At 36.6% G+C, this 14,492-nt stretch overlaps 1 protein-coding gene across 1 annotated transcript in view; it reads left to right on the forward strand.

Moving 5' to 3' along the window:
- Positions 1–3,931, forward strand: part of ZNF622 (zinc finger protein 622) — a 30,897-nt gene extending 26,966 nt beyond the window's left edge. The window contains exon 6 of the mRNA XM_003340596.4: positions 3,214–3,931. Within this exon, the coding sequence (XP_003340644.1) occupies positions 3,214–3,341 (128 nt within the window). The 3' untranslated portion in view covers positions 3,342–3,931. The remainder of the gene's footprint in view (positions 1–3,213) is intronic.
- The last annotated feature ends 10,561 nt before the right edge of the window (positions 3,932–14,492 follow it).

Genomic DNA, 14,492 nt, shown 5'->3' on the forward strand with positions numbered 1-14,492 from the left:
AAACTCCACTAGTTGAGGGTATTAGCCTAAAGGGTATGAACAATTTGGTAATTCTTTCTCCCACAATTAGAAATTCCTTTCTAGAACAGTTGACTTCACTGACAGTATTTTAGTGCTAGTCTAGTCACAGCCTCAAGATGCAGTAGTTTAATTTTTTCCAATTATCTTTGCTAATTTGAGATATGGCTATATACCCAAGTTATAATTTGCATTTACCTTATTAGTAATTTGAAGTATTTTTTCCCAGATGGTAGTTGATAGTATGTTGTGTTTTTTTTTAACTATCGTTACCTTTGATCACTTTTACAATGAGGAATAACTCAGACTTGTTAAATTTTAGCCAATTTTCTATGGATTTTGGACATCAGGCAGCTAGTGATGAAGTGCATAAGAGTACTACTAGCTCTAGAATTTGGCAGAATCAAGTTCAAAGCCTATTTTAGAAAATTAAACTAATCTTGTGAAAAAGGCAAATCACTTAACCTCTCTCTGCTTTAGTTTCCTTTTCTGAAAAATGGAAATAATATCACTTACCTCCCAGGGTTGTTGTGAAGATCAAATGAGATAATAATTGTAAAGAAGTTAGTTTAGTGCCTGGCACACAGTACTAAACTATTTTCTAAATTACTCAGCAGTTCCTGTCAAATAATCTTTCCTAATTAGCATTTTTTGTCTAACACTTAGACTGCTATACTTATTTGCTTCAAGTTTTTTTAACTAGTCTATTTACACTGAACTACTGTCTTTTTAAAATTGGACCAAGTAATTTTGACAATCACTGCTTTATAATGGGAGATCTAGTAACTGTACATCTCTGATCTCCATCTTTTTTTTTACCATGATTTCCCTTGAAATTCATAAATTTTTGTACCTCTATATTAACTTCCATTTTGTTTAGATCCATATTGTTATAGGTACTGCCATTAGTGTCATCTTTTAATTTTTCACTCCCACCCTTACCTTTACTTCCCCTTCCCCCCCCCCCCCCCCCCGCCCCGCTCATAAATCTAATCATTTGATATCTTAATTTTACCACCACAATCTCTCACATCTGTCTCTTCTCTGTTTACATAGACATAGTCCTGATCCCTCAACATCATCATTTCTCACCTAGACTGCTATAAATTCTTGATCCAGGTCTCTTCCCTGTTCTAGTCCATCTTCCATACAGTGATCAGAGGGATTTCCCTAAAGCATGGGTTTGGCCATAGTATTATCTTATTGAGGAAACCTTTTATCTGTAGGATAAAATATAAACTCCTCTTTCTGGCACTAAAAAATCTAACCTTGATTTGCTTTTCTTTCCCAGTTACACATTCCTTTCCTTCATACAATCCAGTCAGTCTCACCATATGTATTTTTCCAGCAAAGCACTTCATTTCCCCTACTGTATTTTGGTGCTGGCTATTATAAGATTTAAATTAATGTCCAATACTTCAAGTATTATTTTTATAAAGTTTATTATCTGACAAAATAAAACTACATGACTAATTTTTCTATCTGCTCAAAATCCCCACTCCACCAAAGCTAGACAGGAAGGAAAGAGCAAGAGAAACAGACCTCCACCCAATTTAGATTCTGTCTTGAGTCAACATGTAAGGACAGGACATGAGTGGGGTGCTGGGAATCATAGTTTTGCTTGGGATCATAGTTTTTAGGATAACTCTAATTATACTCTATCCCCATCAACTAAAGGATTGTATTGATTTTAGGATTGGAGAGATCTGGGCTTATTTGTAGGAAAGGGACCAAAGGATAGAGAGAAAAGACATGCTTAAAGAGCCAGGCTTCAGAGGACGTAAGAAGAAAGGTTGACATTTTTAAGAAGAAATTTCTTTCTTTTAGACTGTTACAAAGACAGTAATATGTTATAACAAAATGTATCTTTTTTAACCCTAAAAAGTTGATGGAGGGTTATATTGAAGCCATTTCATTTCTTGGAAAGTCTTGATGTTTTGTTATGTACTCATAGGGTTATAGATTTGTGGAGTTGAGAGACCTCTGAATTAATAATTTGTCTTTTTTTTTTTTTTAACTTGGTATAGTCACAGACTTTCTTAATATGACCCTTTTTGTTTGTGTGTGTGTGTGTGCATGTATGTGCGTGTGTGCGCATGCCCTAACATGTATCTGGGCCAGCATATTCATGTCTGGGGATTTTTGAATGTGTCATAATTTATATGTAAAGTGCTAACTGCCATCTTAGCTTAATTGAAATTTGCTTTTATTTCTTCCTTTTAAGCCCCATTAAAAAAAAAACAACCCTTAACTTCTGTCTTAGAATCAGTATAGTGTATTGGTTCTAAGGCAGAAAGAAGAGCAGTAAGAACTAGACAATGGGGGTTACGTGGCTTGCCCAGGGTCACACAGCTAGAAATTATCTGAGGCTAGTTTTGAACCCAGGATCTTCTGTCTCTAGGCCTGGCTCTCAATCTGCTGAGCCACCTTACCTGCCCCCTTTTAAGCCCCATTTTCTGACGGATTACTAACATAAATTTATTGTGTCATTGTTTTCCTAGAGATGTCTCAAAATGGTGGGATTCTGTTGAGAAAGATTAAGTTTAAAGCAGCAGGGTAGACTTTATGTTGCCTGGAACTGTCTTCTACTTTATGAAAATGCATAAATAGCCCTTAAATTTTTTAATGATACCATCAGATGTTCACCAGTGATTAAAAAGGCATCATAGATCCTACTCTTGAGGGGCTTATGATTAAAATCCCCACTTGTTTTTGCTTCTTGAAGAGATTTTCTAAGAGGGCAGGAGGACAAAGCCAATAGCTTAAGTTTGCCAACCTTAGAAAACTTGTCAATTTGAAATTCTTTAAAAAATCATTCTGCTGATTTACCTGATTTGCAAAATTAGTTATCTCTAGCTGTTCAGTGAGAATTTCAAGAAAACAAGAAGAGTAAGTGAATAGCCTTTTGATTGTTTAGAAAGCTCTGGACAATTAAAATCAGTTTTAAAATTTCACACATGGTTTTTCTTCTTGCTGGCACTCGTAAGTTATAAAGCCATTCATTTATAGCACAGACTGATTTCATGTCCTCCTTGTAGGTAATTACTCCTTTTGCTAGGCATTTTTTATACTTTCTTTGCATCCTTAAATGTTTGACCACTTGTACAAGCACTATGGGAAGTTTTGGATTTTCCACAAAACAATTTTTCTTTGACTGGAAATACTTATTTTTTGCCTTGCATTTCTTATCCACAGGAGCCAATCTTCTGCGGGGGCGTGACATGCAGTATGTCCAGAGGATGAAATCAAAATGGATGTTAAAAACAGGAATGAGCAACAATGCCACAAAGCAGATGCATTATAGGGCTCAAGTGATGTTCTAAGTGACCCTTTGGCAGTGTTAGAGGTAGGGTTCAGTGCAATCTCATCACTTCAGAAGTTCCTGATTTGTCTGAGAATCTTGATGTCTAAATGGATGTCTGTTAGTGTGATAAAGCTTCATTAACTGCTATTGCACCATTTCCTCCACCACTTTTACCTATAATAATACTGAAAATCATTCAGTTTTCAAATGTCATCTCTGTCAAAATCTAAAGGTTGTATATGTACAAAATGAGATGTGCTCAAGTGATCACTGTGCTCAGTAATGTATTAATTTGGAAATTGGCTTATGCTTTTAGATAATTTTCCGTATCAGAGAACAGTATATACAATGAAAGAAATGATTGAGAGACTTTAAGGTGACTTGTCAAATCCAGTCTTAATTTTAACTTCTAAAATAACAATTTTTCACGTCCTGGTGTGGAGGTACCCATGTGCTATCTATGGCTGTTTTGAGACTTGTGATTTCTATGAAGAGAATTGGACTTTGAACCTCTCCATAAAGTTTGTATGACTATCTCTACTGGTGCTGAGATAAAACTGCACTGTGTAGTTTCATTAAACCAGAGCATCCTCCAGGAGGCATTTAAAACTTTTTTGCTTAATGAGTTTTCATTTCTACGGCACATCTTGCAACAGGTGACAACACTATGAACCCAAAACCTTTCAACATTGAAAGCTAATGACTTGTTTTCTCAAGCCTTCTCTAGTGTGGCATGTACTATGTGGAAAATATATTTACTGCTGCTGATTCTTATTCTAGAAATAATCTGTTTCAGAGAATGAGAATGGTTGTCTTTCATCAAAATCTTAATTCAGGTAGTTCATGGAACGTTAAATACGCCAAAGTGAATCACACAAATCAGTGCTAAACCATGCTCAAGATTATTTTGTTGAGAACATGGTAGCCTCCCTAGAGTTAAAATCAGAATGTTAAGTATATACCTCAGCTTATTTGATTTTCTTTATTACTCCATGATTGCTATGCACATTTATATTGAAATCTTTCTTAAGTCTTACTTGTTTTGGGTCTGCTCCATTCTTGTGTAGGGCTGGGCCCTAAGTGTATAACCTCCTGTCAATTAGGACTGCCCTTTTCAAAATGAATGAGCAACTTGGGAAAGTGACTAGTAGCATATGGCTCCTTTGATTTTTGTTGACTTTTTCTTTATCCTCTGTAGAGGATGGGAGAAGAATGGAAGAAAAATAGTACATGTCTTTGTCTTACCAGGCTCTCCCATATGTTTGTATTTATCTTCTTACCACATTCACCTCCCTGGAAGAAGTTCTGCATTAAGATGCTCTTGATTCCTAGTCTCTTTTCTTTCTTGGGCTTATGTCTGCACAGGGAAAATGAAGCCTTGGGATCAATAGGTAGGTCCATGGGGACCGAACTCTTCTCAGAACTTAAGTCCAGTTAGTGCTTACAATCTTTTGTCTTTTCACACTTTGGCATTTTGCCCTTTGGCTTCACTTTTCTAAAGGTACTTTGTTTTCAAATTCTTAAAATATCTAACTTTAAACATTGCATAATTCTCTTTGAAATTATATTTTTCTATATTTCTCCTTTGTGTACTTTGGATACAAGTGTTTATTCTTGTCATTCCTCTCAAAAAAACAAAACAAAACAAGAAAACCAACCTAGTTCTTTGCCATAGAGAAATGACTCAAACTCTGGATATCAGAGTAGCAGTAAAAGCTCTTTGACAATACCAAATTAATGTTGTCTGCTGCAGCTGGCTGAAAATAAATTGTGTGACATTTCTCTTTATGGGGTTGAGGGTGGGATCATATGGCCCTGGTGTGTTAGTGCAGCAGTCTTTTAGCATGAGACATCATGACTGGGATCAGAAGTGAGAGTATAATTTTGCTCGCTCTCATGCATGCCACAGAAGTCCAGTGTTTCTTGACAGTTTCAGCTGCTGGGACAGGACATAAACTGGAAAGAAATTTCAGTAGCCTTGGATAAAGTGTTCTGTTTTGCATAATAGTTCTCAGGTACCTTATTTCATACCGAGGGGCCAAAGAGAAGAGGAGCCAGTGCATTGGAAAACTGCATTTTTTAGGAATGCATTTATAAGAAAATGTTGGCTTGGCTTTTTATACCTTAAGCGAAGACTCCATCAGTATTGGTACTATTTTTTTTTTTAGATTCCCTTGTCATTTTTCTGTGATCTTTTCAGACATTTCAACTGCTTTGCTCATAAGTTTGACTAAAATCACTTTAAGCATATCAGAACTTGTTTCTGAAAATAGGAATATGGGAAATCTAGTAAATGACCTGAAATATAAGTGAGGTTTTGAGAACTGATTTTGAGTGAGAAGACTTCAGTCACAGTACTGACACTAGTTACATGATCATGGGCAAGTTATTGAGATTGCATGATCTTCAGTTTCCTGTCTTGTTTCACCTTTCTCAGAGTGTTTAATGAAAGCCCTCGATGAATGTTAACTTTTTAAAAATTAGAGTTTGCATTATGTAAATAAAAAGAAATTATACCTTTGAATCATTTGTCAAATACAGAGAAATGGCTTGCTCTATGATTACACATCAGTTATTTTTGTTAACTTGCCATTTCCTTCTCCCTAGCCATACTGGGATTCTTCTGTTAAACACAATAAAACTTCACTAATTTAGACATCAACAATATGGAATTTATGATAATGCATGTACTTTTTTTTTTTTTGGTAAGAAAATAGAGACAGGCTTTTCTGCCAACTATTAAAACACTAACATTCCAAGAAAATTAATGCTAATCAGAAGGAGGAGCTAGCAATGAACTGGAAAAAGTTTTATAAATGCTTTAATGATTCCAAAAGAATAATTTGTAATTAGTGCAGCAATTATATGTTTCATTTAAATTAACCTTTGCAGTACTGGGTGGGGGGAGGAAATGTGATGAGTTTTCTGAGGAATAATACTTGGAACACATACTTTACACTTGTCAAGAAAACTCTTTGCAATTAACACTATCATAAAAAAAATGGGAAATGGGAAAATTTGACTGCCTTTGAAAAGATCTTAGAGTTAATCTAGTCCAGTTCCCTGTTTTATAGAAGAAAATAGTCCCAGAGAGGTAGAATTTAAAGCCACACAGTATGTGTAGCAAAAGTAGTAGAATTCAATTTCTTCATGCCCCAGTTTTCTGCTATTTTCACCACATAGAACTTTAAAGAGAAATTATTTTCAGTTTTGAAATGATTTATATATATACAAATAACTTACTAATTTCAGTGTTTACCTTTTAAGGGGAAAAATAAAACATTACTGCTCAGACCTGAAAATAACAAAAATATATTATTTATGTCTGCATTTTGAATTTTTCATTGATTTTTTTGTAATCCTTACCTTCCATCTTGGAATCAATTCTATGTATTGGTTCCAAGACTGAAGAATAGTAAGGGCTAGCCAGTGGGGGTCAAGTGACTTGCCCAGGGTCACACAGCTAGGAAGTGTCTGAGGCCAGATTTGAACCTAGGACCTCCCATCTCTAGGCCTGGCTCTCAGTTCACTGAGCCACCCAGCTGCCCCCAGGAATCTAATAATCTTGATACCACTGCTGTCCTAAATTCCACAAAGCAAAACAAGTTCATTTAGATTTTGTGCTACTCGTCATACATACATACATATCCAAACATACATACACTTCTATCACTCTGTAATATCTTTTTAAAAGTTCCTTCGGAACTGGGACTTACACAGTTTTTTCTTGGTTTCCCCAATATGTGTGAAAGGTGTTTGTACATAGGCATTTAATAGGGATTTTTTAAAAAGTGAATTGAACTTGAAGGAAATTTTCCTTGACACTCCATTTCTTGGTATGAAAATAAACTAATCAAAAGTGAGAAAAGCACCTTGAACATATATTCTGCATAACATGATATCACATATCCTTAAGAAATATCAGTTGATGCAGACCCAGTAGGGAGCATATTGCATATTACAGGGTTGCAGAAATATATAAATATAAAGAAGATATATATATATAAAGAACAAACGAGCAGAAAGAAAGCACAATGGACCTGTAGTAAAGTGAAGTTGGATTTATTCAGTTTCATTCAATTCCCTAAAACTCTTGAGAATCATTTTACTTATATAAGTGGGGATAGTAATGCTTATTCTACCTACCTTCAAAGGATGTATGGAGAGAACTTCATAAATCTAAAAATATTACCTGAATGGGAGCAATTATTTTTATTCCATCAAAAATCCTTCACTGAGACCTTATGTTGCATGGAGTTGAACCTGACTGGGTTCTAGAAAACCATCTCAGGAGAACATAAGCTCTGATTGGTCCTAGTAAGTTGGAAAGGCTTCAAACATAGGCCCATTGAAAAACTCTGTCTTCTAAGGCCAGCCTAGTTAAGTTCAGCTTATCACCATAGGGGGATAACCAAAGCAACTCTATAAGGTTACCTAAATTGTAGATGTAGACTGTGTTGTAAGAGAGTGTCCTCTGGCAAAGTCTCAAGACCCTGAAATATCAGAGTGATTATTGAGAAAAAGAAAAGCAGGGAGGAAGGAGGCCCTTTCTCCCTTCATATAACTGGAAAATCCAGTTACTTGTGGCTAAAGATCCACATCTGAGACCCAGGTTTCTAATAGTCCCTGCCTCCAGGCTATATCTTCCTGCTTGTTTCCTTGGTGTTTTGCCTTCTTGCTTTCTGCTGTTGCACCAATGCTCTTTGACCAGGATATAATTTAAATAAAGTGATATAAGGATGATAACAAAACACACCAAGAGGAATAGGAGTATCACACTGACTAAACATAACTTATTGTGGAATTTTTGGTAGCTGTTGCCCTGTCTTTAAGCTTGGTTATAAAGAGCTAAACCAAATAAGGTTATTGTGAATCTAGCTACATCAAGTAGATTAGAGAGATTTAACCAGTAGTCTATTGCAAATAATTAAGATCAAGAAAATTAGTAGCTTTTGAATATAATTAAAACCCATTATCTATAGGGTAATGTGCATATATTGAAGACATTTCCATGTTATGAAATAAATTTCTAATAGCCCATTCTTATAGCTTAGTGTCCACAGCCAAAACCCTTTTTGAATCCCATGAGAAAACAGACATATTTCACAAATAAGCCTTGAAAATGTTTATTTGAAGGGCAAGAGGAGTTGGCTATGAGCCAGTACTGAAGGATGAAAGAGATTACAATATAGAAAAAAGCCTAGAGAACTCAAAATTTGGATAGGACTGAGAGAATAGTTGATCAAGACCCAATGGCTTAGTTCTACGCTGGCATGGGACAGACAGGGCTTGAAGCATTTCAGTTGAGACCATAGCTAGCTTGTAACCAAAAATGATTTCCCTTTCTATAGAAGTACAATAAAATGAATTCATATATTCATTTAAGTAGTCTGGTCTGCTCATAAAAAAAAATAGCTTCAAATCTGCTACTGAAATAAGTTTTACATCACAGTGTCTTTGTTAAATATGTCCTATATAAATAGGGCCAAAGAAGAACCAGCACTGTTTTTGCAAATCCAACAAGATATAAAACTAACTTTGTGTTTTCCACAGGTGGGCACAGATTGCCAGAGCCAATTATAGGTCAAGTAGCAAAAGTAGAGAAGTGGGAACATTACCATCAGCCAGAGAGCCAGGTTGTGAAGAGAACTCAGTTAAGAATCTTGATAATAATGCTAGTTGTCAATTGTATAGTGCTTTAAGTGCTATAAGTGCTTTTGCAAAACACTCTATTATCATCATTTTATAGATGAGGAAATAGAGGAAATAGACTGAAGGAGAATGAGTAACTTGCTCAGGGTCATGAAGGGAGTAAGTGTCCAGTGAAGGATTTGAATTCAGTTTGAACTACCTCTTGAGTTCAACAGGATAGTCCACTATACCACCTATATGTCTATGATTTGTAAAAAATTTAATAGAATTGTTTTTAATGTGAAAGTAGGTACATACCAAGAACCATTACCTTTTTTTTTTAGGCCTGCATATATCACACTTGCCTTGGAAATATGTCTGACCCCGTTGAAGAAAAAGACACTACCTGGGCCATTCTAAACTGAAGTTCCCTTTACACATTACCTTTTTTTTATTTAGAGGCCCTATTTTAAGGCTCAAACTCCACCAAGACGGCATATCCCTTAATTCAAATAGAAGTTTTAGTATGTGTAGAGTGGCCACCTGGCCCTTGCTATCATCACATTGCCTAATGTCCGGTTTGATGAGGGCAAGAGGGCAGTGTGATAGCTATATCTAAGAGCTGCCCGGAAACTGCAAACGATTCTCCAGTATTAATAATATCTTCAGTAAGGCCATTGCTTAGCAAGCCATCCTCAAATATGCACCTTTACTTCAGATCATGGAACTCCAGACCTGGGACACCTATGAAATGATTTTGCCTCCACATTGCCACTTTACATGTGCAGAAATTGAAGCCCCTAATAGTTCTAGTTCAGCCTCTGTAAAAATGCCTTTTATGCCCACATGCTTATGAAACTATCCAGGGTTTCAAAAATAAAAGCTTAAAAACCGACAATCAGTGACTTATCATAAATAATTTTTCCTTCTCTGACTAAAATTTTAATTTGTTTGATTGAGAAGGAAATCGTTTGTTGAACCTTCAGAGACTTTTTTCCATTGGGTTAGACTCTGCCCCATATCCAAATCTAAGTTTCTGACGCTTCAATTATTTATTTTTTAATCAAGTTCTAATCCATTGTTTAGACAGTGGCTTTTGATGTGATTTCAAAATGGAGTACATTTTTAAAATTAGATCTCCATCTGCTATTCTATGGAATGTGGGTTGGAGTGTATTTAAATGGACTTATTTTTAACCTCTGAAAGTACCATCTTAATTAACCTGATCCCAGAAATATAAGTGATGTCATCAATGGGATTTTTCCCCCACTTCCACTCAGATTCTTCATACTTAGTGAACCATGGTATTAGATGTTGTTTTTGTTTTTTGCCAAGTTGTTACCTTAAACCTCCCAGTATTGGGGTCCTAAGCAGCAGTTGGTTTGCAGAATGCATAGTTCCTCTTCATACTGAAGTGATTCTGGAAAACAAGCAAACCATATTTTTATTACTTTGCAGGTTCTTTAACCTATTTTATATTGTAGGTTGATCACTTATGATGCCTCTTCTGAAATGGTGTAGGGGAAGGTAGCTTCCTGTGATGGCTACTGGCCTGCACAATATCATTGGAAAAATCTTGGCCTGATGAAAAAGACCACCTCCACTACTCCCCCACTCTGACAGGAGCGTGATAGTTAAGTGTGTGGGAGCATCAGTTGGGTACCAACTTGTCAGAAGTGTTTTCTTAATCACACATCCCAGCACCAATCTGAAAATACTTGGATTGGTTCCAACTGGAAAACAGACCCCAAAGCAGCAGATAGCCACTAGATAAACCCCCCAGCTAGTCTTTACTGAGATTGTTTTTCTTGGTTTTTTAATTCTCTGTCCTTACCAGTCAGATTTACACAAAGGATAGAAAAGTGTGGCATTTCATTACCACAGTCTTCCATCTCTCCTAGGCATAGTAGAACTCCAAGCCTTTGACTTCAGCAGCGCAAATTGAAATTCATTTAGGATGTGATTAAACACATACTGTCTTCATTACCTCTCATGGTCAGTTTCTTCTCTTTGTGCTTTGACAGTTATATGCCAAATTATCTTTTAAAGCAAAATGTGAACTAGAATATACCCCTCTCAGCTGCTTCCGTTTTCTGTCCACCTCATATTGATTTCAATAGAATTGGTCAATGTGATGTTTCCTGCTTTCAGCAATGGTCTCTGAAGGGCCTCCCAATATTTCTCCCTCTCTTTTCCCAAGGGGTGGTCTCTAAGCTGTGTCTTGGCAGATGAAAGAACAGCAGTAAAACCAGGAAGTGGAATAAAATTCCTGTTTGACAAGGTAATAAATCAGGATTTCTTAGGGATGGAAGGTTAGGTGTTGGGTGCTATCTGAAAATATTCTCATTGATCAGGCAAATAAGCCACTTGATAGCTTTAGCCATGAAGCCATGTTCACAAATAAAGCTATTTTATTAGCTTTTAATAATGATGCATAGTAAAGCTTGGGGGAGGGGGTAGAAATTTCAACCAAAGGTTGATGATTTTTGACATTTGGATGTAATGAATTCTTTTGTTTAAAGATGCAAATAAAAGTCATTTTTTATCATTTATTTTGAGTAATGTAATTTTTTAGTTGATGGATTTGTGGTTTTAACTTTTAAAATTGCAGTTCATTCAAATCACAGATTTTTTAGGGAAATTTCCTTCTTTGGTTTGTAAATTAATTCATAAAGTCATAGATGTAAAAATGTAAGGGACCTCAGAGGCCATCTATTTTAACTCCCTCATTTTACAGATAACTAAACTGAGGTCTAGTGACTTTCCCAGGGTCACATAGGTAACAAGCTTGGAGTTTGAAAGTGGAACTTCTGTCTCCCCTCAACCATACTGCTTTCCTAGGACTATAAATTAAAAGTTCTATTAAGGGATTTCATAATAGTAATAATAATAACAACATTTATGCAATGCTTAAAAGTTTGCAAAGCCCTTTGCAAATATCTAATTTTGTCTTTACACCAACCCTGGGAGGTAGTTGTTATTATCTCCATTTTACAAATAGTGAAATTGAGGTAAGTAGAATTTAAATAAGTTGCCTAGCTAGGAAATGTCTGAAGCTAGATATGAACTCAAGCCTATTCTTACTCCAGGTTGAGCACAAAAACTACTATACCACCCAAATGCCTCATAATCAATCCTGTACTTTTAAAACAAAAAAGGATCTTTGAGATCAACATTTTCATTTTACAAGATGAGGAAGATGAAGCTGACTATTTGGTTTCAGAGAAGTTAAGTGTCTTACCTCAGGCCACAGAACTATAAGTGGCTTGGCAGACTGACTTAATCCCAGGTCTAGCAGTTTAAGAATTCCCAAGCACTTTTCTCACAACTAACCCACGAATCTGCTAGAGTTATTAGACTGTAGAGGAAGAAATTGAGCTTTATTGAGACTGAGTAATTTGTCCATGACCACCCAGCCAGTAAGTATCATAGCTAGGATTAAAATTCAGTTTTCTTCCAACTAACCACTCCTAACCACTTCAGCTTGGTGCTGCTCCTAATTTCATATTATGGCAACCAAATCACTACTCCACTGGAAATGACTGACAAATCTTCAGGGTGGGTGATTAATAATAAAAAATATGCAATCAGTCAATAAACATTATACTATCCTAAACACCGGAGATACAAAGAGGCAAAGGACAGTTCCTGTTCTCAAGAAGTTTACAGTCTAATGGGGAGATTTATTCAATGAATCAATCAGAAGTAATAACTTTAAGATACTAAGGAGTTCTTCACAATTCTCATTTGTAAAACTATTTGGGATGTGTTGCAGAAAAACAAACCAAAATTCTTCTGTTAGCAATCCAGCCTCTGTCTCTTCATTGCTACTTGTCATGCTCACCTAAAATACATGGCATTGGGTTCCACAACTGAGAAAACATGAATGGAATTGATGCTCACACACACCAGACTGGCTAATATAGCAAAAGGAAATCAAATGTTAGAGGGAACATGGAAAAACTGGGACACTAAAAACTGTTGGTAGAACTGATACAACCATTTTGGAGAGCAAACTGGGACCACTCACAAAGAGCCATCAAACTGCATACCATCACCAATTGTAATGGAATACCACTGTGCTATGAAAAATGACAAGATGATCACAAAAAAACCTGGAAAGACATTATGAAGTGATGCAAAGTGAAGTGAGCAGAATCAGGGGACTGTTGTACACAGTAACAGCAGTAATGTATGATGATCAACTGTAAATGATTTAAATGTTATCAACAAGGCAAGGATCCAGGACAACTCCAAGGGACTCATGATGGAAAAATACTATTCACCACCATAGAAGGAACAGATGGAGTTTGAATGCAGATTGAAACATACCATTCTTCAGTTTATTTTCTCCATTAATTTTTCCCTGGTATAAACAATATTGATCTTTCACAACGTGATGAACATGGAATTATGTATTATGTGATAATATGTGGACAATCTATATAACAATACCATGTCTTCTTGGGGAGTGAGGAGGAATAAAAAAGAGGCAAAAAACATAGATTGCAAAATGTCTTAGAAAACAAATATTAATTGTGTGGATATGTTAAGAAAAAGAATTGGTGAGTGAGAAAAGGGGAATAAAGAGGTTATTATTTTTCCTTTAGCTTTTGAATGTTTTCAACTCAGTGGATAGAGAGAAGACTTAGAATCAGGAAAACCTGGGTTTCAAACTCTGCCTCAGATACCAGCCAAGTGATCATGGGAAAAGTCACTTAGCCTTTTAATCTTAGTTTCCTCATCTGACCAATGGGACTATCTCATACTGCTTTGCCAAGATTTTTATAAATGTGTTTGTTTTGAAAACCTTAAAGTACTATGTGTGAGTTGTCACTTAAAAATGAATTGTCTAGGACATTGATGGCGAACCTTTTAGAGATGGAGTGCCAGGCCCCACTCCAATCCCAGGACCACTTGCTGTGCCCCTCTTCCCCCATGCTGGGTACACCCTGCCCCTCCCCCCCTTTACCCCACACAGGTGAGGGAGAAAGTGCTCCCATTGACCTGTTAGACAGAAGGGCTGGTGAAGTGAGGAATGTCTTCAGTGAATGTAGAGAGGAGGAGGGTAGTGGCCTGAGCACTGCCCTTCCCTCCAGCTCTGCTGCCAACCTTACCCCCTGTGTGCTCCTATTAGGCTGCTGGGCAGAGGGTTGGGGAGGTGTTGTGGAGAGGAGAAGCACTGCCTGAGTCCCTCTGCCCTTCTAGTAATGAACTCAGGGAAGTGGGGGGTGGAGAGAGAGGGTGGCTGAATGCCCATGGAGCTATATCATTTTTAGCACTGTAACATTTAAAATTTAGGGGAGAGGGGGAGACTGAGGCAGGTAGAAATTAGTTTCTCTCTGCAAGAAATATATATTTTTTTAGAGGTTTATTAAAGGTTAAAGATTAAGAATATACAAGTAAGAAACATGTGCCTAGGCCAGAGGCCTAGACAAAATAACCTCACATCATGGAAGAGACGCCTCTGCTCCAAAAACGGAAGTCCAAAAGGGCCGAGCCCTTCAAAAGCCTTTGCTTAAATATCTTCTCGATCTCA

The sequence above is a fragment of the Monodelphis domestica genome, chromosome 3 (genome assembly GCF_027887165.1).
Source record: "Monodelphis domestica isolate mMonDom1 chromosome 3, mMonDom1.pri, whole genome shotgun sequence".
Lineage (NCBI taxonomy): Eukaryota > Metazoa > Chordata > Mammalia > Didelphimorphia > Didelphidae > Monodelphis > Monodelphis domestica.